The 25,871-nt window shown below is 37.6% G+C and overlaps 1 protein-coding gene across 7 annotated transcripts in view; it reads right to left on the minus strand.

Moving 5' to 3' along the window:
* Positions 1-749: 749 nt before the first annotated feature.
* The window catches only part of sned1 (sushi, nidogen and EGF like domains 1), an 84,591-nt gene continuing 59,469 nt past the window's right edge, over positions 750-25,871 (minus strand). For 2 of the 7 annotated variants that reach the window (XM_023340259.1, XM_023340264.1), the window contains 8 exons: positions 5,503-5,781; positions 5,270-5,400; positions 5,086-5,188; positions 4,046-4,141; positions 3,709-3,825; positions 1,783-1,870; positions 1,576-1,674; positions 750-1,369 (listed from right to left, as the gene is read on the minus strand). In XM_023340259.1, the coding sequence (XP_023196027.1) occupies positions 1,318-1,369; positions 1,576-1,674; positions 1,783-1,870; positions 3,709-3,825; positions 4,046-4,141; positions 5,086-5,188; positions 5,270-5,400; positions 5,503-5,781 (965 nt within the window). In that variant the 3' untranslated portion in view covers positions 750-1,317. Of the gene's footprint in view, positions 1,370-1,458; positions 1,521-1,575; positions 1,675-1,782; positions 1,871-3,708; positions 3,826-4,045; positions 4,142-5,085; positions 5,189-5,269; positions 5,412-5,502; positions 5,782-25,871 lie in introns of those variants that run through there. The other 5 variants (XM_023340261.1, XM_023340262.1, XM_023340260.1 and 2 more) reach the window with 5 other exon arrangements.

Below are 25,871 nucleotides of genomic sequence, written 5' to 3' on the forward strand. Positions count from 1 at the left end.
TGAAGAGATTAGGTTTTAGAGTGCGAACGCAGGACCTCACCTCGACTTGTGCTTTAGAAAAATAGGATCCTTTAAGCCACATAAGCGAGAACTCAAATTTCCTATAATAATTACGGCAAGTCTGAAATAGGAGGTGGGCTGTGTAGGTTACTACATATAAAAAGAAAAATAAATGCAAAATTCACATTTTATCCCAAAATGACAATAACCCTTTCCATATTTTGTTTGTTGAGGGTACCGTAGAAAATGAAACGACTACAGAGAGTGGTGCCCCTGGAAAAGATTTCTCTCAAGCCTTAAAAAAATAAATAAAATTCTATAACATTGTCTCACACAATGTTTTTTTTTTTTTTTTTAAATAAATCTAACTTTGAATTTAACAAATGAACATTTATATACAGATTAATATCCAATGGCACAATTACTGCCAACAATCTCTTTGAAATAAATCTAAGACTGGTGTCACCAAGTTTTCACAAAGGTCAGATGCTATCAATATGCTGACTAGACAATTCAGTAGATAAAAACCTACTTGCCCCTGCTAAAAAAACTGAAAATGGTTCACGATTGCATGTTTTTATTGGAATAATGAACCGAAGCATATTGCCAAGTAAACACACAAATGGTTCACCAGACTTAAAATGAACCATCTTCAGTGGCTTGACTTAAAAATATAGGACTTTATTCAAAGATATAATTAAAAAAGCCACTTATTTTTGGACATTCAGAAAGGACAAAGACATCTCAAACCATTTTTACCATTTTTATTAATAAAATATCCACCTACAAAATGATCTATAAACACTATTTACAGAGTAGCAAGCAGCGATGCCCGCTAAGACAGAGTAAGATATTTTACATAGAAAACACAGGGCAGAGGAGATCAATTCATGGGCCGTGGTGACAATGTATTGTACATTTTCTATTATTTCATAAGGACACATGAGGAAAATGTAGGGACTCTGGGCATTCTGTGATTATTTCCCTGAGGGACAAACCTGCAGCTGGAGCACAAATCAAACCCTCTCCTTGTGTCTCTGCATGGAAATGAGGTATATATGGTCTCTTATCCAAATTTGCTTAAAAAGTGTGAAAATAGTATCTGCCAGCAAACGTCATAAATAACGTGGGGGTCAGTCGTCCGTCAATCCCTTCCTTTTCCTACAAACGAAACTTCGAGGATGGAAGTTCTGTATCCGGATGAGCGAACGGTTGTGAAATGGTTACGGTGGGTCTTGACAGGGGTTCTCAGGACAAAAAAAAAAAAAATCACCATAATCAGACAATTCAAGTAGATTATATACACCAAAAATGTAGCTAGGAGGTTCTCCACATGACAGTGATGACTTTCATCAGCATCCAGCTTGCTCTAGAGGAAAGAATGAGAAACTTTAGTTTGTTTTGTTGAAAATAATGTGCCGTTCTGCTGAGGCATGCAGAAAGGATGTTAAAACCTACTTTGATTTTTCTTGTGAAAAAAACAAACAAACACTATTACTGGTGTCTGCTTGCTCTTCCGGCTGTTAGGAAAGAAAATACAAGCGTTTCAATTTAGTTAGACGACTATAGACTTACTTGTGAGCAGACAGCTTGTTATGCTTACTTTGACTTTTCACTGGCTCACAAATCTCCTGATAGCACACGTCCTGCTGTACCTTATATGTCCTTTTGTACCTGCGAGGAAGAAAAGCACATATACACTGGATCTGCTGGGAAATGAAAAGCCCCCCATATTCCTCATAATCCTGAATCTGCATAAGTAGACAAAGTAGCAGGACTCACTGATAGTGGCACACTCCACCCTCCCAGACAGGTATGCTTTTAGTCTCAGAGAAGAGCCGGGTGCATGGGTGGGGCACTCGCTGGCACACTGAAACACAGCGGACACACGAATGCCGTAAGAGCTGCCAGGAGGGGATAAAGCCTGCAAGATGGCTGAAGGGTCTTGCGGGATGGAACCGGGCCCTTCTCGCTGGCTGACGGATGGGTTTTAGGACAGGAATGTTTAAACAACCCTGACACTGGATATTTGGGTGTAGAGCAAGATTTAAGGGGAGCAAGGGGTATGTCCAGTGTCTCCTTCATCAACGTGTTCTTCAAACTCGTAAATCCTCCTCTGTTTTGGCAGAGCTGGGTTTTTAGTAAAGGGCTAAGAAAGTGAATTTCCCTCACTTGAGCGTTTTCTGGTCGGCAGCTGTTTTCTTTTTTTTAACACTTTTCGGTACTTTTCATTTTGCCTTTTTGGCTCCAAGAAGTTGTAAAGAACACATATGTTCTATGTTTGTCTTAACAACAAACAGTTGTAAACGGAGATCAATAGAGATCATTTTCACAAGAAAATGGAGATGTAAAAGGCTTTTTGCCCAACAGCGATGAAATCTTTTGTCCTAAGGTACGTTTTGGAACATTATTCTTCAGCGGGTTTATTAATAAATTGTCTCATTAATTAGAGGAAGCGGTTTATAATCTTTAGTCATTGCTGATTCTTAGGTGTCATACTGCTTTAACATTTTTTCAATCTTTCATTGCCTCAACATTCTTAATGACGCTTGAACAACAAGTGTACAGTGTGCAAAAGTATTTGCACCCATTAAACATTCACACTTTGTCACGTTGCAACCACGAGAAATAATGAATTTTGTTGTGACACTTTGTTTTAGATCAACAAAAAGAAGTGAATAACTGCAGAGTGGAAGGAAAAAGATGTTTGGTTTTGTGGCGTGTATTTACAGCTGATCACACTAGATCATCTACTTCCTTATTAAATTGGTTGGACTGGATTTGTCTTTGGGATTCTCTCCCTAAATCCCTGCACAAATAAAGTTTGTGATTGTGACAGGACAAAACGCAAAAAGGTTAAAGGGGTTTGAATTCTCTGACTACTGAAAATGTATCCAAATCGATAATCCTACTGGATGTAAACAAATGAGTTTCTGTAATTCTTACACACGGAAAGGTAAAAATCAGTTATAAATGAACCGTTGTTCATGACTTTTGTAGCATTCACGAATCACTTTACCATATAAAATGGCAAATTCCTGTTAAAACTGATCGGAAACTGGGACTCGTGGTCTAAAAATTACCCAATGAAAACTGACTACGTCTTTAGAATATAATATTTCAGATGCTGAACAATGGAAAGTATTAAATAAGAAATAAATTATTTGTTTTATAGTTCGTATAGAAAAATGCTTAATTTTGAAGCATAATTATATGTTAGATTGTGACACCACAGTGTCGCTTAAAGTTGTACACACCACTGTCTACCAGCTCTATTAAAAATATATATCTACAGTTTAACAGTTTTCCTGCATAAATCAACATATAAATGAACACATCTGAGGGCAAAATAGAATTGGAAGGTATAACAACTTGGCTGCAAAAGTCAGATTTACTTCTGAGGCCTGTGCTGGCTGTTCCAAAACTTTAACTTTCCTCTCATTAAGCCATTCTTATGTGGATTTGGACTCGCTGTGATGCTGACTTTTAAAAATTTCTCTTTGACACCTGAAGGTTTGGGGATGAAAACCGAAATTCAAAAAATGGGATTTAATTACAAAAACCTCTATTCTATTAAGTACCAGTTTCACAGTGTGCATGACTGAAGACTGAGAATAAACACAAGACGTAAAAACCAATGTCAATTGGGATCAGAGTCTGAATCACACGGTTTGTATGTGGAGTATAAGAAGACAAACACATACTTACACAGTTCACACTGTCTGCCCTTGAAACCCGTTGCACAGCTGCACACGACGGAGCCCCTTTCGTTCACACACGTCCCTCCGTTCTGGCAGGGCAGACTGCGGCAGTCCTGGGGCGACTCTAAAGACAGCAGCTGCCATTAAAACCCTCAGAGCAGAATCAGTTTCAGTCTCATGTTTCAGGCCCACTAGTTCACATCTTCCACAGCTGATACCGTCCGCTGACAGATTCCAGCTCTACTCCAGTGCACCAGAAGAGGAATCTTGTGCTTTATTTTTTGCTAAAGTATTTAAATTAAAAAAGAGAAAGAGAGAGGGAGAGTGTACAATGAAATACCTACCAGGCTGTGTTCTCAAAGCTTTTTCCTCCATCTCTAATGCAAGGCTAAGTTTGTTTGTTGTTTCTTCCATCTTTTCTAATCTGATAGGTGGAGGTCCTGCAAGGCAAAAAGAAAAAAAAAAGAGAGAAACATTTCCTGTCATGTATCTTTGCGAAACGAGGAAATGAACGAATTACTCCATGATGACTCTGACAGAGTTTAGATGTGGCACTGGCAGGGACTGTATACATTCCTTGTCCTGAAAACGATGTTTTGTCGAAACGCCATTACAAGGTGGAGGAGAATCTTAAAGAGGAAATGTATTCTCAAGAGCAAACGATAACATCTGGAAAAAGGTTTAGCCTATATGCTACAGCAAGTGAAAAAAAAAAAGTCCAAAATCCTCCATAGAAAATTAACTAATGGAAGAAAAAAAGCTGCCAGAAAACGTTAGCATGGTTTTCAGACATATTTACAGATAAAAACCTAAAATGTGTGACATTCATTTGTCATCCCTCACACTTATAATCTGACACCCCTGAATAAATTTATGTGCAACCAATTGTCTTTAAAAACATTAAAAACTATTTTTCTCCTTCCACTTTACAATTGTGCAATTCCCTGTGTTGGTGCGTCACATAAAACCCCACCGGTTTGTGGTTTTAACATTAAATTCTAAATTTTATTTTGTTAAAATAAAAAAAAAAATTCCAGTTGTTCTAGTTTAGAGTTCCTCTAAATCAAGGCTAAATCCCCACCTTGCTTAGAGCCTTGATTCATAACAACTGGAACATTGATCAACATATTTGATTCATATTTGCTTGATTATTTTGATGATGGCCTCTGACAAAATGTAATGTTTATTGCTTGTTTCATAATTGGTTACTGAATTATGTTTTTAAGGTGTGAAGCACTTTGAACTGCCTTGTTGCTGCAATGCAAATAAAATTGACCGACTAACATAATAAATTGTACAAAGCATACTGAGTAGACTGGAAACTATCGTCTTAAAGTAAAACTTCTTCAATCTCTTAAATATTTACACGATAGTTTAAACTTACTGGTACGATGTCGGATCACTTTTGGCGTTAAGTGGGAAAACCTAGCCGTTATCTTCCCCCTCCGGTCAACCAGCTCAGTGTATCTGCAACACAGGAACAAACACTGCTTAGCTTTTACAGTGGACCTGCTGCTGATGTTTGTGTTTTAGGGTCGAGTGGACTGTAATCAGACGCCTGCTAATACCTGAACAGCTCTTCTGAGTTCTTTATTTCCGTGTTGCCGCCCAGGTCTTGAGGGTGAGATGTGGGAAATATGCGCACGGTCTGGATCCCAAGTCCCGTTACCGTGGGCCGCTCCCTCCTCCCAGGTCTGACCTGTGTTGGCACTAGGTTAGCGGAAGGAAACAGCAGCAGAGTAATTCAAATGTAACCCATTAACATTTGTGGAGAGACAGACCAGTAGGCATGATAACTCACAGGTGGTAAAAGATAAGTGCTGCGGTATGCTGTGGATCTGTTCCTGTCCCGTGTTTTTGACAGACATGAGAGCGACGTAGTAGTGATGTCCTGGTGTCAGCTCACGGAGTGTGTACGAACCTAACTTCCCATTAGGCAGGAAGCGACTCCTGGTATTCAGACCACGGGTTACGTTGATCACAAAACCATCTGGGACGTGTCTCGGATGGCGGCTCCAGGTGATCAACGCTGAATTGGGGGTCACATGCGACAGGGAAAGATTCTGTGGGGGATAAGGCCCTGGGGGTAAAACGTTTAAATGGTCAGATTCTGAATTTTTTTTGGACTTGTGTTTTTTGCCTCAGTAAATCATATAAATCTCTGATAGCACAAGGGAAAGGTCATCCACAGATGTCTTCACAAAAAAATCAGAACTAGGGATGCAAACAATTAATCGACTTCAGATTAATTGTCGATTAATGGTTTATTAGATTAAATTAGTTCCAATCAATTAACTAGTAATGACCACTTAGACCTTCTTTTAGTGTTGTAGTTTGGCAGCTATCCAGCAGATAGCAGATAGTTGCCAAACCAGTGGTGCCCTGCTATTCAGGGCACCACTGGTCATCCCTCAGCGGAGCGAGTTGATACAGAAACAAAGATGGTGGAGATATCACAAAATGGAAAAGAAAAACGGTCCAAACAGTCCAGTACAAATTGCACTTTATATGGTTTTGTTTTGAAATATAAACACTCAACAAGCTGCTTACGTCTCACCATAATAGTGCTGATGTGCTTCAAAAATGAGGATGTGATGATACATTAATGCGATGGATGCCCATAAGCCATAAGAAAAGTGCAATTTTGTATTTATTCAGTCAGTATTTAACATAGCAGATACAAAATGCTGAAACCTTTTTGAAATTCAGCATATTCTAAAAAATGTAGCAGATGTTATGAAAAGAGGGTCTGCCCTCTTTATGCAAGAGAACACTCAGGTTTTTGAGAAAATGGCTGCTTATTAATTAATCACTAGAAAATTTCGGAAGAAATTTAGCCGGGGCCTGCCAAGGCGCGCCCGTCGGGCATGGGCCCGGCGTCGTCGCGCCACAAATCGGCGTCGACGCCAAAGGACGCCGCGACGTGATCAGTGGCACGCGGAGAACCGCAAGAACGTTAAGCGAGGCGGACGTGCACCGTTCGGTACGATTTAAAATGTTGTCAAGGCTTTTATTTTGGAAGTTTTGTTAACCTTCATTTCAAAGGGCCAAACTAATCCCATGCGTAATAGTCCTTGGGTTAAAATAGTTATATAATGCTCAAAACACAAGTAGCTGATGTAAAAATATTCAAGGCTTTTATTTTGAAATTTTCAGTATGCTTCATTTCAAAGGGCCAAACTAATACCACGTGTAACAGTGCTTTGGATGAAAAAGTCAAATAAAGCCAAAAAGAGCAATTACGTCATGTAAAATTATTCAAGGCTTTTATTTTGAAATTTTCAGAATGCTTCATTTCAAAGGGCCAAACTAATACCACGTGTAACAGTGCTTTGGATGAAAAAGTCAAATAAAGCCAAAAAGAGCAATTACCTGATGTAAAAATATTCAAGGCTTTTATTTTGAAATTATTATTATGCTCCATTTTAAAGTTCCAAACTAATCCCATGTGTAACAGTGCTTTGGATGAAAAAGTCATATAAAGCCAAAAACAGCAATTACCTGATGTAAAAATATTCAAGGCTTTTATTTTGAAATTTTCAGTATGCTTCATTTCAAAGTTCCAAAGTAATCCCATGTGTAACAGTGCTTTGGATGAAAACGTCAAATAAAGCCAAAAACAGCAATTACCTGATGTAAAAATATTCAAGGCTTTTATTTTGAAATTATTATTATGCTCCATTTTAAAGTTCCGAACTAATCCCATGTGTAACATTGCTTTGGATGAAAAAGTCATATACGGCCAAAAAGAGCAATTACTTCATGTAAAATATTCAAGGCTTTTATTTTGAAATTTTCAGTATGCTTCATTTTAAAGTTCTGAACTAATACCACGTGTAAGAGTGCTTTGGATGAAAAAGTCAAATAAAGCCAAAAAGAGCAATTACGTCATGTAAAAATATTCAAGGCTTTTATTTTGAAACTTTTGTTAAGCTTCATTTCAAAGGGCCAAACTAATACCACGTGTAACAGTGCTTTGGATGAAAAAGTCAAATAAAGCCAAAAAGAGCAATTACATGATGTAAAAATATTCAAGGCTTTAATTTTGAAATTTTTGTTAATATTCATTTCAAAGGGCCAAACTAATACCATGTGTAACAGTGCTTTGGATGAAAAAGTCAAATAAAGCCAAAAAGAGCAATTACGTCATGTAAAAATATTCAAGGCTTTTATTTTGAAATTTGCAGGATGCTTCATTTCAAAGGGCCAAACTAATCCCATGCGTAATAGTCCTTCGGTTAAAATAGTTATATAATGCTCAAAACACAAGTAGCTGATGTAAAAATATTCAAGGCTTTTATTTTGAAATTTTTGTTAAGCTTCATTTTAAAGGGCCAAACTAATACCATGTGTAACAGTGCTTTGGATGAAAAAGTCAAATAAAGCCAAAAAAGAGCAATTACGTCATGTAAAAATATTCAGGGCTTTTATTGTGAAATTTTCAATATGCTTAATTTTAAAGTGTAAAACTAATCCCATGTGTAACAGTTACTGAGTTAAATCAGTTATATACAGCCCAAAGCAGCAAGTAGTTGTAAAGGCCAGTTCTCAGTCCTGATCTGTTTCAACTGAGGATAGATAGAACTACAACGATGCGTATTCGTAGTCCTAACCAGCAGCCAATAGCCTCTTGAGTTCCGTTGCTATGGCAAATAATGGTCTCAGCAGGTGTGAGCTCTGAGCTGTGAGCTCTCAAACACACAAGTGTGTTTGAGCAAACACACTTTACTGAAAAAAAGCATTGGAAACAAATCCTTCTTGTTCGGGAACCGTAATACATATTCGAAAAGCGTTTTAAGCGTATGACAGTTCAATGTGTCTTCTGCGATAGTCCCGAGATTCATATCTGTACCTCACTCAGAGCATTTACAGTGATGAGAGAAAGAAATGTTGTGCCCAGATATGAACCGAGGTCGGCTGTCACTCTAATATGAGCAAAAATGAGAAACTTTGGGTCGCTTAGAGGCAAATTGTGGACAAACCATAACTGGTATCGACGAGCCGTCTTCACTTTCGAAGAGATCACAGACGTATCTACAAAATGAAATTTGAATGGCATTTCTAGGTGAATTTGTGACGACACAGCAAATCCTCAAAAATAGGGTATTTCTAGGATTTTTCCCATTGAGTTATAATGGGGTTTTTTTCGTAGTTTTTTGCGAATTATGTCGCCATGTTAATCCCGAATCCCACCAAAAGTAATAGCTGGAATGGCGTGAATTTTCTGCACGTTTTGATACCTCTTTTGTAGGTGTGCACGCAGCGGTATGAGCCGCATTAACGGTTACGGATGAAAAATAAAGAATAACTAGAAAATTTCGGAAGAAATTTAGCCGGGGCCTGCCAAGGCGCGCCCGTCGGGCATGGGCCCGGCGTCGTCGCGCCACAAATCGGCGTCGACGCCAAAGGACGCCGCGACGTGATCAGTGGCACGCGGAGAACCGCAAGAACGTTAAGCGAGGCGGACGTGCACCGTTCGGTACGATTTAAAATGTTGTCGAGGCTTTTATTTTGGAAGTTTTGTTAACCTTCATTTCAAAGGGCCAAACTAATCCCATGCGTAATAGTCCTTGGGTTAAAATAGTTATATAATGCTCAAAACACAAGTAGCTGATGTAAAAATATTCAAGGCTTTTATTTTGAAATTTTCAGTATGCTTCATTTCAAAGGGCCAAACTAATACCACGTGTAACAGTGCTTTGGATGAAAAAGTCAAATAAAGCCAAAAAGAGCAATTACGTCATGTAAATTATTCAAGGCTTTTATTTTGAAATTTTCAGAATGCTTCATTTCAAAGGGCCAAACTAATACCACGTGTAACAGTGCTTTGGATGAAAAAGTCAAATAAAGCCAAAAAGAGCAATTACCTGATGTAAAAATATTCAAGGCTTTTATTTTGAAATTATTATTATGCTCCATTTTAAAGTTCCAAACTAATCCCATGTGTAACAGTGCTTTGGATGAAAAGTCATATAAAGCCAAAAACAGCAATTACCTGATGTAAAAATATTCAAGGCTTTTATTTTGAAATTATTATTATTCTCCATTTTAAAGTTCCAAAGTAATCCCATGTGTAACAGTGCTTTGGATGAAAACGTCAAATAAAGCCAAAAACAGCAATTACCTGATGTAAAAATATTCAAGGCTTTTATTTTGAAATTATTATTATGCTCCATTTTAAAGTTCCGAACTAATCCCATGTGTAACATTGCTTTGGATGAAAAAGTCATATACGGCCAAAAAGAGCAATTACTTCATGTAAAATATTCAAGGCTTTTATTTTGAAATTTTCAGTATGCTTCATTTTAAAGTTCTGAACTAATACCACGTGTAAGAGTGCTTTGGATGAAAAAGTCAAATAAAGCCAAAAAGAGCAATTACGTCATGTAAAAATATTCAAGGCTTTTATTTTGAAACTTTTGTTAAGCTTCATTTCAAAGGGCCAAACTAATACCACGTGTAACAGTGCTTTGGATGAAAAAGTCAAATAAAGCCAAAAAGAGCAATTACATGATGTAAAAATATTCAAGGCTTTAATTTTGAAATTTTTGTTAATATTCATTTCAAAGGGCCAAACTAATACCATGTGTAACAGTGCTTTGGATGAAAAAGTCAAATAAAGCCAAAAAGAGCAATTACGTCATGTAAAAATATTCAAGGCTTTTATTTTGAAATTTGCAGGATGCTTCATTTCAAAGGGCCAAACTAATCCCATGCGTAATAGTCCTTCGGTTAAAATAGTTATATAATGCTCAAAACACAAGTAGCTGATGTAAAAATATTCAAGGCTTTTATTTTGAAATTTTTGTTAAGCTTCATTTTAAAGGGCCAAACTAATACCATGTGTAACAGTGCTTTGGATGAAAAAGTCAAATAAAGCCAAAAAAGAGCAATTACGTCATGTAAAAATATTCAGGGCTTTTATTGTGAAATTTTCAATATGCTTAATTTTAAAGTGTAAAACTAATCCCATGTGTAACAGTTACTGAGTTAAATCAGTTATATACAGCCCAAAGCAGCAAGTAGTTGTAAAGGCCAGTTCTCAGTCCTGATCTGTTTCAACTGAGGATAGATAGAACTACAACGATGCGTATTCGTAGTCCTAACCAGCAGCCAATAGCCTCTTGAGTTCCGTTGCTATGGCAAATAATGGTCTCAGCAGGTGTGAGCTCTGAGCTGTGAGCTCTCAAACACACAAGTGTGTTTGAGCAAACACACTTTACTGAAAAAAAGCATTGGAAACAAATCCTTCTTGTTCGGGAACCGTAATACATATTCGAAAAGCGTTTTAAGCGTATGACAGTTCAATGTGTCTTCTGCGATAGTCCCGAGATTCATATCTGTACCTCACTCAGAGCATTTACAGTGATGAGAGAAAGAAATGTTGTGCCCAGATATGAACCGAGGTCGGCTGTCACTCTAATATGAGCAAAAATGAGAAACTTTGGGTCGCTTAGAGGCAAATTGTGGACAAACCATAACTGGTATCGACGAGCCGTCTTCACTTTCGAAGAGATCACAGACGTATCTACAAAATGAAATTTGAATGGCATTTCTAGGTGAATTTGTGACGACACAGCAAATCCTCAAAAATAGGGTATTTCTAGGATTTTTCCCATTGAGTTATAATGGGGTTTTTTTCGTAGTTTTTTGCGAATTATGTCGCCATGTTAATCCCGAATCCCACCAAAAGTAATAGCTGGAATGGCGTGAATTTTCTGCACGTTTTGATACCTCTTTTGTAGGTGTGCACGCAGCGGTATGAGCCGCATTAACGGTTACGGATGAAAAATAAAGAATAACTAGAAAAACAAAATTTCTGAAGAAATTTAGCCGGGGCCTGCCAAGGCGTGCCCGTCGGGCTTGGGCCCGGCGTCGTCACGCCACAAATTGGCGTCGACGCTAAAGAACGCCGCGACGTAATCAGTGGCACGTGGAGAACCGCAAGAACGTTAAGCGAGGCGGACGTGCACCATTCGGTACGATTTAAAATGTTGTCAAGGCTTTTATTTTGGAAGTTTTGTTAAACTTCATTTCAAAGGGCCAAACTAATCCCATGCGTAATAGTCCTTGGGTTAAAATAGTTATATAATGCTCAAAACACAAGTAGCTGATGTAAAAATATTCAAGGCTTTTATTTTGAAATTTTCAGTATGCTCCATTTTAAATTTCCGAACTAATCCCATGTGTAACAGTGCTTTGGATGAAAAAGTCATATACGGCCAAAAAAAGCAATTACGTCATGTAAAATATTCAAGGCTTTTATTTTGAAATTTTTAGTATGCTTAATTTTAAAGTTCCAAACTAATCCCATGTGTAACATTGCTTTGGATGAAAAAGTCATATACGGCCAATAAGAGCAATTACGTCATGTAAAATATTCAAGGCTTTTATTTTGTTATTATTATTATGCTCCATTTTAAAGTTCCGAACTAATCCCATGTGTAACATTGCTTTGGATGAAAAAGTCATATACGGCCAATAAGAGCAATTACGTCATGTAAAATATTCAAGGCTTTTATTTTGAAATTATTATTATGCTCCATTTTAAAGTTCCAAACTAATCCCATGTGTAACATTGCTTTGGATGAAAAAGTCATATACGGCCAAAAAGAGCAATTACGTCATGTAAAATATTCAAGGCTTTTATTTTGAAATTTTCAGTATGCTTAATTTTAAAGTTCCAAACTAATCCCATGTGTAACAGTTACTGAGTTAAATCAGTTATATACAGCCCATAGCAGCAGGTAGTTCTAAAGGCCAGTTCTCAGTCCTGATCTGTTTCAACTGAGGATAGATAGAACTACAGCGATGCGTATCTGTAGTCCAAATCAGCAGCCAATAGCCTCTTGAGTTCCGTTGCTATGGTAAATAATGGTCTCAGCAGGGTGTGAGCTCTGAGCGCTGAGCTCTCAAACACACAATTGTGTGTTTGAGCAAACACATTTTACTGACAAAAAAGCATTGGAAACAAATCCTTCTTGTTCGGGAACCGTAATACATATTCGAAAAGCGTTTGCAGCGTATGACAGTTCAATGTGTCTTCTGCGATAGTCCCGAGATTCATATCTGTACCTCACTCAGAACATTTACAGCGATGAGAGAAAGAAATGTTGTGCCCAGATCTGAAATTCTATTCAAATACATGGGAGAGAGCCTCAGACAGCCTCAGAAAATCCTGTCGCATGACTTTGCTCTGAAGCACCGTGACAGAAAACCGTACGGTCTAGATAAATTTCGAAAACATTTTACCGGAGCAGACAGGCGTATCAATGTCAGGACCGATTTTGATACTAATCGTGCGATATTTGTGGGCGTGATGGCGATTTCAAAAATGATTTGGGTTGAAAAAGTTGTCTTCATCTCTCACTCTAAGCAGCCAGAAACGCACTCTAACTTGAGCAAAAATGAGAAACTTTGGGTCGCTTAGAGGCAAATTGTGGACAAACCGTAACTGGTATCGACGAGCCGTCTTCACTTTCGAAGAGATCACAGACGTATCTACAAAATGAAATTTGAATGGCATTTCTAGGTGAATTTGTGACGACACAGCAAATCCTCAAAAATAGGGTATTTCTAGGATTTTTCCCATTGAGTTATAATGGGGTTTTTTTCGCAGTTTTTTGCGAATTATGTCGCCACGTTAAGCCCAAATCCCACCAAAAATAATAGCTCCAATGGCGTGAATTTTCTGCACGTTTTGATACCTCATTTGTAGGTGTGCACCCAGCGGTATGAGCCGCATTAACGGTGACGGAAGAAAAATAAAGAATTATAATAAAGAGACACTTTGTTGGGTGTAGAGTAATAGGTTCCTGCCATTGCTTTGCATGGCAGGCCCCAATAATAATAAAGAAACTTTTCTTGGGAGAATAGCAATAGGTTCCTGCCATTGCTTTGCATGGCAGGCCCCAACTAGAAAATTTCGGAAGAAATTTAGCCGGGGCCTGCCAAGGCGCGCCCGTCGGGCATGGGCCCGGCGTCGTCGCGCCACAAATCGGCGTCGACGCCAAAGGACGCCGCGACGTGATCAGTGGCACGCGGAGAACCGCAAGAACGTTAAGCGAGGCGGACGTGCACCGTTCGGTACGATTTAAAATGTTGTCAAGGCTTTTATTTTGGAAGTTTTGTTAACCTTCATTTCAAAGGGCCAAACTAATCCCATGCGTAATAGTCCTTGGGTTAAAATAGTTATATAATGCTCAAAACACAAGTAGCTGATGTAAAAATATTCAAGGCTTTTATTTTGAAATTTTCAGTATGCTTCATTTCAAAGGGCCAAACTAATACCACGTGTAACAGTGCTTTGGATGAAAAAGTCAAATAAAGCCAAAAAGAGCAATTACGTCATGTAAAATTATTCAAGGCTTTTATTTTGAAATTTTCAGAATGCTTCATTTCAAAGGGCCAAACTAATACCACGTGTAACAGTGCTTTGGATGAAAAAGTCAAATAAAGCCAAAAAGAGCAATTACCTGATGTAAAAATATTCAAGGCTTTTATTTTGAAATTATTATTATGCTCCATTTTAAAGTTCCAAACTAATCCCATGTGTAACAGTGCTTTGGATGAAAAAGTCATATAAAGCCAAAAACAGCAATTACCTGATGTAAAAATATTCAAGGCTTTTATTTTGAAATTTTCAGTATGCTTCATTTCAAAGTTCCAAAGTAATCCCATGTGTAACAGTGCTTTGGATGAAAACGTCAAATAAAGCCAAAAACAGCAATTACCTGATGTAAAAATATTCAAGGCTTTTATTTTGAAATTATTATTATGCTCCATTTTAAAGTTCCGAACTAATCCCATGTGTAACATTGCTTTGGATGAAAAAGTCATATACGGCCAAAAAGAGCAATTACTTCATGTAAAATATTCAAGGCTTTTATTTTGAAATTTTCAGTATGCTTCATTTTAAAGTTCTGAACTAATACCACGTGTAAGAGTGCTTTGGATGAAAAAGTCAAATAAAGCCAAAAAGAGCAATTACGTCATGTAAAAATATTCAAGGCTTTTATTTTGAAACTTTTGTTAAGCTTCATTTCAAAGGGCCAAACTAATACCACGTGTAACAGTGCTTTGGATGAAAAAGTCAAATAAAGCCAAAAAGAGCAATTACATGATGTAAAAATATTCAAGGCTTTAATTTTGAAATTTTTGTTAATATTCATTTCAAAGGGCCAAACTAATACCATGTGTAACAGTGCTTTGGATGAAAAAGTCAAATAAAGCCAAAAAGAGCAATTACGTCATGTAAAAATATTCAAGGCTTTTATTTTGAAATTTGCAGGATGCTTCATTTCAAAGGGCCAAACTAATCCCATGCGTAATAGTCCTTCGGTTAAAATAGTTATATAATGCTCAAAACACAAGTAGCTGATGTAAAAATATTCAAGGCTTTTATTTTGAAATTTTTGTTAAGCTTCATTTTAAAGGGCCAAACTAATACCATGTGTAACAGTGCTTTGGATGAAAAAGTCAAATAAAGCCAAAAAAGAGCAATTACGTCATGTAAAAATATTCAGGGCTTTTATTGTGAAATTTTCAATATGCTTAATTTTAAAGTGTAAAACTAATCCCATGTGTAACAGTTACTGAGTTAAATCAGTTATATACAGCCCAAAGCAGCAAGTAGTTGTAAAGGCCAGTTCTCAGTCCTGATCTGTTTCAACTGAGGATAGATAGAACTACAACGATGCGTATTCGTAGTCCTAACCAGCAGCCAATAGCCTCTTGAGTTCCGTTGCTATGGCAAATAATGGTCTCAGCAGGTGTGAGCTCTGAGCTGTGAGCTCTCAAACACACAAGTGTGTTTGAGCAAACACACTTTACTGAAAAAAAGCATTGGAAACAAATCCTTCTTGTTCGGGAACCGTAATACATATTCGAAAAGCGTTTTAAGCGTATGACAGTTCAATGTGTCTTCTGCGATAGTCCCGAGATTCATATCTGTACCTCACTCAGAGCATTTACAGTGATGAGAGAAAGAAATGTTGTGCCCAGATATGAACCGAGGTCGGCTGTCACTCTAATATGAGCAAAAATGAGAAACTTTGGGTCGCTTAGAGGCAAATTGTGGACAAACCATAACTGGTATCGACGAGCCGTCTTCACTTTCGAAGAGATCACAGACGTATCTACAAAATGAAATTTGAATGGCATTTCTAGGTGAATTTGTGACGACACAGCAAATCCTCAAAAATAGGGTATTTCTAGGATTTTTCCCATTGAGTTATAATGGGGTTTTTTTCGTAGTTTTTTGCGAATTATGTCGCCATGTTAATCCCGAATCCCACCAAAAGTAATAGCTGGAATGGCGTGAATTTTCTGCACGTTTTGATACCTCTTTTGTAGGTGTGCACGCAGCGGTATGAGCCGCATTAACGGTTACGGATGAAAAATAAAGAATAACTAGAAAATTTCGGAAGAAATTTAGACGGGGCCTGCCAAGGCGCGCCCGTGGGGTTCGGGCCCGGCGTCGTCGCGCCACAAATCGGCGTCGACGCCAAAGAACGCCGCGACGTCACCAGTGGCACGCGGAGAACCGCAAGAACGTTAAGCGAGGCGGACGTGCACCATTCGGTACGATTTAAAATGTTGTCAAGGCTTTTATTTTGGAAGTTTCAGTATGCTTCATTTCAAAGGGCCAAACTAATCCCATGCGTAATAGTCCTTGGGTTAAAATAGTTATATAATGCTCAAAACACAAGTAGCTGATGTAAAAGTATTCAAGGCTTTTATTTTGAAATTTTCAGTATGCTTCATTTTAAAGTTCTGAACTAATACCACGTGTAAGAGTGCTTTGGATGAAAAAGTCAAATAAAGCCAAAAAGAGCAATTACGTCATGTAAAAATATTCAAGGCTTTTATTTTGAAATTTTCAGTATGCTTCATTTCAAAGGGCCAAACTAATACCATGTGTAACAGTGCTTTGGATGAAAAAGTCAAATAAAGCCAAAAAGAGCAATTACGTCATGTAAAACTATTCAAGGCTTTTATTTTGAAATTTTCAGAATGCTTCATTTCAAAGGGCCAAACTAATACCACGTGTAACAGTGCTTTGGATGAAAAAGTCAAATAAAGCCAAAAAGAGCAATTACCTGATGTAAAAATATTCAAGGCTTTTATTTTGAAATTTTCAGTATGCTTCATTTTAAAGTTCTGAACTAATACCATGTGTAACAGTGCTTTGGATGAAAAAGTCAAATAAAGCCAAAAAGAGCAATTACATGATGTAAAAATATTCAAGGCTTTTATTTTGAAATTATTATTATGCTCCATTTTAAAGTTCCAAACTAATCCCATGTGTAATAGTCATTGGGTTAAATCAGTTATTTATTGCTCAAAAGAGCAATTATCTGATGTAAAATATGTCAAGGCTTTTGTTTTGGAATTTTTGTTAAACTTCAATTCAAAGGTCCAAACTAATTCCATGTATAACAGTCATTGGGTTAAATCAGTTATATAATGCTGAAAACGCAAGTAGTTAGCAAAATGCTAATGTTAGCATCATTGCTGTCACTAGCATGTGGGACATCACTAGGATGTTCTCTATAATGGACTTACTCCATTCAGTATACTAAACATGGCTAATAAGTCCAATAAATAGCTAATAGCTTATTTAAGCTAAAATGCTAATGCTAATGAACTGCCTTGCTGTGCAAGGCAGTTCCCTAACCTGAGAGAAACAGATAATGCAGAATAATATTATTGCACTGCCTGCGGCGGTGCACTAACCTCAGGGGCATGTTGAGGCTTTTATTTTGAAATTTTTGTTAAGCTTAATTTCAAAGGTCCAAACTAATCCCATGTGTAATAGTCATTGGGTTAAATCAGTTATTTATTGCTCAAAAGAGCAATTATCTGATCTAAAATATGTCAAGGCTTTTATTTTGAAATTTTCAGTATGCTTCATTTTAAAGTTCTGAACTAATACCACGTGTAAGAGTGCTTTGGATGGAAAAGTCAAATAAAGCCAAAAAGAGCAATTACGTCATGTAAAAATATTCAAGGCTTTTATTTTGAAATTTTTGTTAAGCTTCATTTTAAAGGGCCAAACTAATACCACGTGTAACAGTGCTTTGGATGATAAAGTCATACAAAGCCAAAAAGAGCAATTGCATGATGTAAAAATATTCAAGGCTTTTATTTTGTAATTATTATTATGCTCCATTTTAAAGTTCCGAACTAATACCATGTGTAACAGTGCTTTGGATGAAAAAGTCATACGGCCAAAAAGAGCAATGACGTCATGTAAAATATTCAAGGCTTTTATTTTGAAATTTTTGTTAAGCTTCATTTTAAAGGGCCAAACTAATACCATGTGTAACAGTGCTTTGGATGAAAAAGTCAAATAAAGCCAAAAAAGAGCAATTACGTCATGTAAAAATATTCAGGGCTTTTATTGTGAAATTTTCAATATGCTTAATTTTAAAGTTCCAAACTAATCCCATGTGTAACAGTTACTGAGTTAAATCAGTTATATACAGCCCAAAGCAGCAAGTAGTTGTAAAGGCCAGTTCTCAGTCCTGATCTGTTTCAACTGAGGATAGATAGAACTACAGTGATGCGTTTTTGTAGTCCAAATCACCAGCCAATAGCCTCTTGAGTTCCGTTGCTATGGCAAATAATGGTCTCAGCAGGTGTGAGCTCTGAGCTGTGAGCTCTCAAACACACAAGTGTGTTTGAGCAAACACACTTTACTGAAAAAAAGCATTGGAAACAAATCCTTCTTGTTCGGGAACCGTAATACATATTCGAAAAGCGTTTTAAGCGTATGACAGTTCAATGTGTCTTCTGCGATAGTCCCGAGATTCATATCTGTACCTCACTCAGAGCATTTACAGTGATGAGAGAAAGAAATGTTGTGCCCATATCTGATCCGAGGTCGGCTGTCACTCTAATATGACCAAAAATGAGAAACTTTGGGTCGCTTAGAGGCAAATTGTGGACAAACCGTAACTGGTATCGACGAGCCGTCTTCACTTTCGAAGAGATCACAGACGTATCTACAAAATGAAATTTGAATGGCATTTCTAGGTGAATTTGTGACGACACAGCAAATCCTCAAAAATAGGGTATTTCTAGGATTTTTCCCATTGACTTATAATGGGATTTTTTTCGTAGTTTTTTGCGAATTATGTCGCCACGTTAAGCCCAAATCCCACCAAAAGTAATAGCAATCATGGCGTGAATTTTCTGCACGTTTTGATACCTCATTTGTAGGTGTGCACCCAGCGGTATGAGCCGCATTAACGGTTACGGAAGAAAAATAAATAAAGAGACACTTCTCTCCGACAATAGTAATAGGTTCCTGCCATTTGCATGGCAGGCCCCAATAATAAAGAAACTTTTCTTGGGAGAATAGCAATAGGTTCCTGCCATTGCTTTGCATGGCAGGCCCCAACTAGAAAATTTCGGAAGAAATTTAGCCGGGGCCTGCCAAGGCGCGCCCGTCGGGCATGGGCCCGGCGTCGTCACGCTACAAATCGGCATCGACGCTAAAGAACGCCGCAACGTAATCAGTGGCACGCGGAGAACCACAAGAACGTTAAGTAAGGCGGATGTGCACCATTCAGTATTATAAAGTAAGTATATCAGCTAAAATCAGCAGAAACGCTAATGTTAGCGTCATTGCTTTCATCAGTATGTGGGAAATCACTAGGATATTTTCTGTAATTGATTTACTCCATTCAGTATACTAAACATTGCTAAAAAGTAAAATAAATAGCTAATAGCTTATTGAAGCTAAAATGCTAACGCTAATGAACCTTGCATTGAACTGTTTAGTAACAGTTCAATGCTCATAAACTGCAGGAAGGCAGTTCATTAGCATTTACCTAATGATTGTCACAAATATAAATTTTCAATAACGCACACACACACAACATATTACAGTTTAAAAATATATATTGACCTTATGTTAAAGATTTCTACAAACTTTTTACAGGTAAAGTTTACAATGAACCAAAATTACAACATTTAAAGAATACCATAAATTTAAGAATCTAATGTCTCTGCAATAAAAAGAAATTGCTATCTTTTTTATTTTTAAACAACACCTCATATTGTTAAATAACTGATTTTATGTATTCAAGTTTTAAATATTACATTTGAGTTTGCATGGATGTAAAATTACTGCTCAGTTTAAAAATTGCGTTGTGTTCTGTAAATAAACAAAACACAAGCAAAATCAATAAACTATATGCATATTCCAGTATACTGCGTTTTGGTTTTACATTCATTCTATTTAAATGTAGTTTGTTTGTGCTTACCAATGTTTTCTGGCCGGATGTCTGGCACCGTTTTCCCCTGGTCAGTTCGTCGATGTCTGGTTTTAGTTCTATTCTGTGGCAATCCGCAAAACGGCGTGTAGGTTTTCGTCAGTAATGCGCGATCTGTGCTTGGTCTTGTTTAAAGTCATTATTGAAAACATCTGTTCGCACAGATAGGTGCTTCCAAACGTGGACAAAACACGAGCTGCGTGGAGTCGAAGCTGTGGCATCAAATCAGGGGGCAGTAGACGGTAAAAGTCCTCGATTGAAACATCACGGGACTTCGCTCTTTAGCTTGTCGATCTTTCAGTTTTATTCGCTGGGAAAATTAATGATCAGCTTGAGGTGACTCTGCTGCACTCTAGTGGCGAGAAGCCGTAATGTTGGTTGGTAAGAATCGGAAGGCATTATGGGATATGTAGTTTGTAGTCAATTCGTGCTCAAAAACTATTTTAAGTCAATCAATGGGGCTGTAAAACGGTGGTAGGGGGGAGAGGGCGACATAAAATGACGTAGCCGGCCACATGTGGCCCGCGGGCCTTGCTAAACTTCGCTCTTTAGCTCGTTAGCTTGTCGATGTTTCAGTTTTATTCGCTGGGAAAATTATTCTTTGTCTGCTTTTTAGATAAGCAGACAAATAATAAAAAACAAGTTTTGATATTAACTCTCAACTTCATTCACAAAAGTTTTTCGTTATTTATTACGCAACGAACATGCATTTCACTTAAGAACAAAACAATGAGGTGACGTTGCCTGTCCTTGAACACAACGCTGATCCCTCTTCACCCTGTCACCAACTCACACACATCCTCATTGCGTTGTGTTCTGTAAATAAACACAACACAAGCAAAATCAATAAACTATATGCATATTCCAGTATACTGCGTTTTGGTTTTACATTCATTCTATTTAAATGTAGTTTGTTCGTGCTTACCAATGTTTTTTGGCCGGATGTCTGGCACCGTTTTCCCCTGGTCAGTTCGTCGATGTCTGGTTTTAGTTCTATTCTGTGGCAATCCGCAAAACGGCGTGTAGGTTTTCGTCAGTAATGCGCGATCTGTGCTTGGTCTTGTTTAAAGTCATTATTGAAAACATCTGTTCGCACAGATAGGTGCTTCCAAACGTGGACAAAACACGAGCTGCATGGAGTCGAAGCTGTGGCATCAAATCAGGGGGCAGTAGACGGTAAAAGTCCTCGATTGAAACATCACGGGACTTCGCTCTTTAGCTTGTTAGCTTGTCGATCTTTCAGTTTTATTCGCTGGGAAAATTAATCATCAGCTTGAGGTGACTCTGCTGCACTCTAGTGGCGAGAAGCCGTAATGTTGGCTGGTAAGAATCGGAAGGCATTATGGGATATGTAGTTTGTAGTCAATTCGTGCTCAAAACCTATTTTAAGTCAATCAATGGGGCTGTAAAACGGTGGTAGGGGGGAGAGGGCGACATAAAATGACGTAGCCGGCCACATGTGGCCCGCGGGCCTTGAGTTTGACACATGTGCAATAGAGGATCTATCTGCTGCTCATGCAAAACAGTCTATTTTAATCCCATGTGTAATAGTCATTGGGTTAAATCAGTTATATAATGCTGAAAAAGCAAGTAGTTGATGTAAAAATATTCAAGGCTTTTATTTTGAAATTATTATTATGCTCCATTTTAAAGTTCCAAACTAATCCCATGTGTAACAGTGCTTTGGATGAAAAAGTCATATACGGCCAAAAACAGCAATTACCTGATGTAAAAATATTCAAGGCTTTTATTTTGAAATTTTCATCAAGCTTAATTTTAAATTGCCACACTAATCACATGTGTAACAATTGCTGGGTTAAATCAGTTATATAAAGCTCAAAAGAGCAATTTCCTGATGTAAAAATATTCAAGGCTTTTATTTTGAAATTTTTGTTAAGCTTCATTTCAAAGGGCCAAACTAATACCATGTGTAACAGTGCTTTGGATGAAAAAGTCAAATAAAGCCAAAAAGAGCAATTACATGATGTAAAAATATTCAAGGCTTTTATTGTGAAATTTTTGTTAAGCTTCATTTTAAAGTTCAAAACTAATCCCATGTGTAACAGTTACTGAGTTAAATCAGTTATATACAGCCCATAGCAGCAGGTAGTTCTAAAGGCCAGTTCAGTCCTGATCTGTTTCAACTGAGGATAGATAGAACTACAATGATGCGTATTCGTAGTCCAAATCAGCAGCCAATAGCCTCTTGAGATCCGTTGCTATGTTAAATAAGTTTCACACCAAGGTGTGAAGTGTTAGTGAAAGAGCCTGAGAGCCTCAGAAAATCCTGTCGCATGACTTTGCTCTGAAGCACCGTGACAGAAAACCGTACGGTCTAGATAAATTTCGAAAAGATTTTACCGGAGCAGACAGGCGTATCAATGTCAGGACCGATTTTGATACTAATCGTGCGATATTTGTGGCCGTGATGGCGATTTCAAAAATGATTTGGGCTGAAAAAGTTGTCTTGATCTCTCACTCTAATCAGCACTCTAACTTTAGGAAAAATGAGAAACTTTGGGTCGCTTAGAGGCAAATTGTGGACAAACCATAACTGGTATCGACGAGCCGTCTTCACTTTCGAAGAGATCACAGACGTATCTACAAAATGAAATTTGAATGGCATTTCTAGGTGAATTTGTGACGACACAGAAAATCCTCAAAAATAGGGTATTTCTAGGATTTTTCCCATTGAGTTATAATGGGGTTTTTTTCGTAGTTTTTTGCGAATTATGTCGCCACGTTAAGCCCAAATCCCACCACAAGTAATAGCTCCAATGGCGTGAATTTTCTGCACGTTTTGATACCTCATTTGTAGGTGTGCACCCAGCGGTACGAGCCGCATTAACGGTTACGGAAGAAAAATAAAGAATTATAAAGAGACACTTTGTTGGGTGTAGAGTAATAGGTTCCTGCCATTGCTTTGCATGGCAGGCCCCAACTAGAAAAACAAAATTTCTGAAGAAATTTAGCCGGGGCCTGCCAAGGCGCGCCCGTCGGGCTTGGGCCCGGCGTCGTCACGCCACAAATCGGCGTCGACGCTAAAGAACGCCGCAACGTAATCAGTGGCACGCGGAGAACCACAAGAACGTTAAGCGAGGCGGACGTGCACCATTCAGTACGATTTAAAATGTTGTCAAGGCTTTTATTTTGGAAGTTTTGTTAAACTTCATTTCAAAGGGCCAAACTAATCCCATGCGTAATAGTCCTTGGGTTAAAATAGTTATATAATGCTGAAAACACAAGTAGCTGATGTAAAAATATTCAAGGCTTTTATTTTGAAATTTTCAGTATGCTCCATTTTAAAGTTCCGAACTAATCCCATGTGTAACAGTGCTTTGCATGAAAAAGTCATATACGGCCAAAAAAAGCAATTACGTCATGTAAAATCTTCAAGGCTTTTATTTTGAAATTTTCAGTATGCTTAATTTTAAAGTTCCAAACTAATCCCATGTGTAACAGTGCTTTGGATGAAAAAGTCACATAAAGCCACAAACAGCAATTACGTCATGTAAAAATATTCAAGGCTTTTATTTTAAAATTTTCAGTATGCTTCATTTCAAAGGGCCAAACTAATCCCATGTGTAACAGTGCTTTGGATGAAAAAGTCAAATAAAGCCAAAAACAGCAATTACATGATGTAAAAATATTCAAGGCTTTTATTTTGAAATTATTATTATGCTCCATTTTAAAGTTCCAAACTAATACCATGTGTAACAGTGCTTTGGATGAAAAAGTCAAATAAAGCCAAAAAGAGCAATTACATGATGTAAAAATATTCAAGGCTTTTATTTTGAAATTTTCAGTATGCTTCATTTTAAAGTTCTGAACTAATACCATGTGTAACAGTGCTTTGGATGAAAAAGTCAAATAAAGCCAAAAAGAGCAATTATGTCATGTAAAAATATTCAAGGCTTTTATTTTGAAATTTTTGTTAAGCTTCATTTTAAAGGGCCAAACTAATACCATGTGTAACAGTGCTTTGGATGAAAAAGTCAAATGAAGCCAAAAAAGAGCAATTACGTCATGTAAAAATATTCAGGGCTTTTATTGTGAAATTTTCAATATGCTTAATTTTAAAGTGTAAAACTAATCCCATGTGTAACAGTTACTGAGTTAAATCAGTTATATACAGCCCAAAGCAGCAATTAGTTGTAAAGGCCAGTTCAGTCCTGATCTGTTTCAACTGAGTCTTCCACTATAGATAGAACTACAGCGATGCGTATTCGTAGTCCAAATCAGCAGCCAATAGCCTCTTGAGTTCCGTTGCTATGGCAAATAATGGTCTCAGCAGGTGTGAGCTGTGAGCTCTGAGCTCTCAAACACACAAGTGTGTTTGAGCAAACACACTTTACTGAAAAAAAGCATTGGAAACAAATCCTTCTTGTTCGGGAACCGTAATACATATTCGAAAAGCGTTTCGAGCGTATGACAGTTCAATGTGTCTTCTGCGATAGTCCCGAGATTCATATCTGTACCTCACTCAGAGCATTTACAGTGATGAGAGAAAGAAATGTTGTGCCCATATCTGATCCGAGGTCTGCTGTCACTCTAATTTGAGCAAAAATGAGAAACTTTGGGTCGCTTAGAGGCAAATTGTGGACAAACCGTAACTGGTATCGACGAGCCGTCTTCACTTTCGAAGAGATCACAGACGTATCTACAAAATGAAATTTGAATGGCATTTCTAGGTGAATTTGTGACGACACAGCAAATCCTCAAAAATAGGGTATTTCTAGGATTTTTCCCATTGACTTATAATGGGGGTTTTTTCGTAGTTTTTTGCGAATTATGTCGCCACGTTAAGCCCAAATCCCACCAGAAGTAATAGCTGGAATGGCGTGAATTTTCTGCAGGTTTTGATACCTCATTTGTAGGTGTGCACCAAGCGGTATGAGCCGCATTAACGGTTACGGAAGAAAAATAAAGAAGAATAAAGAAACACTTTCTCCGACAATAGCAATAGGTTCCTGCCATTGCTTTGCATGGCAGGCCCCAACTAGAAAATTTCGGAAGAAATTTAGCCGGGGCCTGCCAAGGCGCGCCCGTGGGGTTCGGGCCCGGCGTCGTCACGCCACAAATCGGCATCGACGCTAAAGAACGCCGCAACGTAATCAATGGCACGCGGAGAACCGCAAGAACGTTAAGCGAGGCGGACGTGCACCATTCAGTACGATTTAAAATTTTTGTCAAGGCTTTTATTTTGGAAGTTTTGTTAAACTTCATTTTAAAGTTCCGAACTAATCCCATGTGTAACAGTGCTTTGGATGAAAAAGTCATACAAAGCCAAAAACAGCAATTGCATGATGTAAAAATATTCAAGGCTTTTATTTTGAAATTTTCAGTATGCTCCATTTTAAAGTTCTGAACGAATCCCATGTGTAACAGTGCTTTGGATAAAAAAGTCACATAAAGCCAAAAAGCGCAATTACCTGATGTAAAAATATGCAAGGCTTTTATTTTGAAATTATTATTATGCTCCATTTTAAAGTTCCGAACTAATCCCATGTGTAACAGTGCTTCGGATGAAAAAGTCACATAAAGCCAAAAAGCGCAATTACCTGATGTAAAAATATTCAAGGCTTTTATTTTGAAATTATTATTATGCTCCATTTTAAAGTTCCGAACAAATCCCATGTGTAACAGTGCTTTGGATGAAAAAGTCATATACGGCCAAAAAAAGCAATTACATGATGTAAAAATATTCAAGGCTTTTATTTTGAAATTTTCAGTATGCTTAATTTTAAAGTTCCAAACTAATCCCATGTGTAACAGTTACTGAGTTCAATCAGTTATATACAGCCCATAGCAGCAGGTAGTTCTAAAGGCCAGTTCTCAGTCCTGATCTGTTTCAACTGAGGATAGATAGAACTACAGCGATGCGTAT

This window comes from Xiphophorus maculatus, chromosome 9, assembly GCF_002775205.1.
Source record: "Xiphophorus maculatus strain JP 163 A chromosome 9, X_maculatus-5.0-male, whole genome shotgun sequence".
Lineage (NCBI taxonomy): Eukaryota > Metazoa > Chordata > Actinopteri > Cyprinodontiformes > Poeciliidae > Xiphophorus > Xiphophorus maculatus.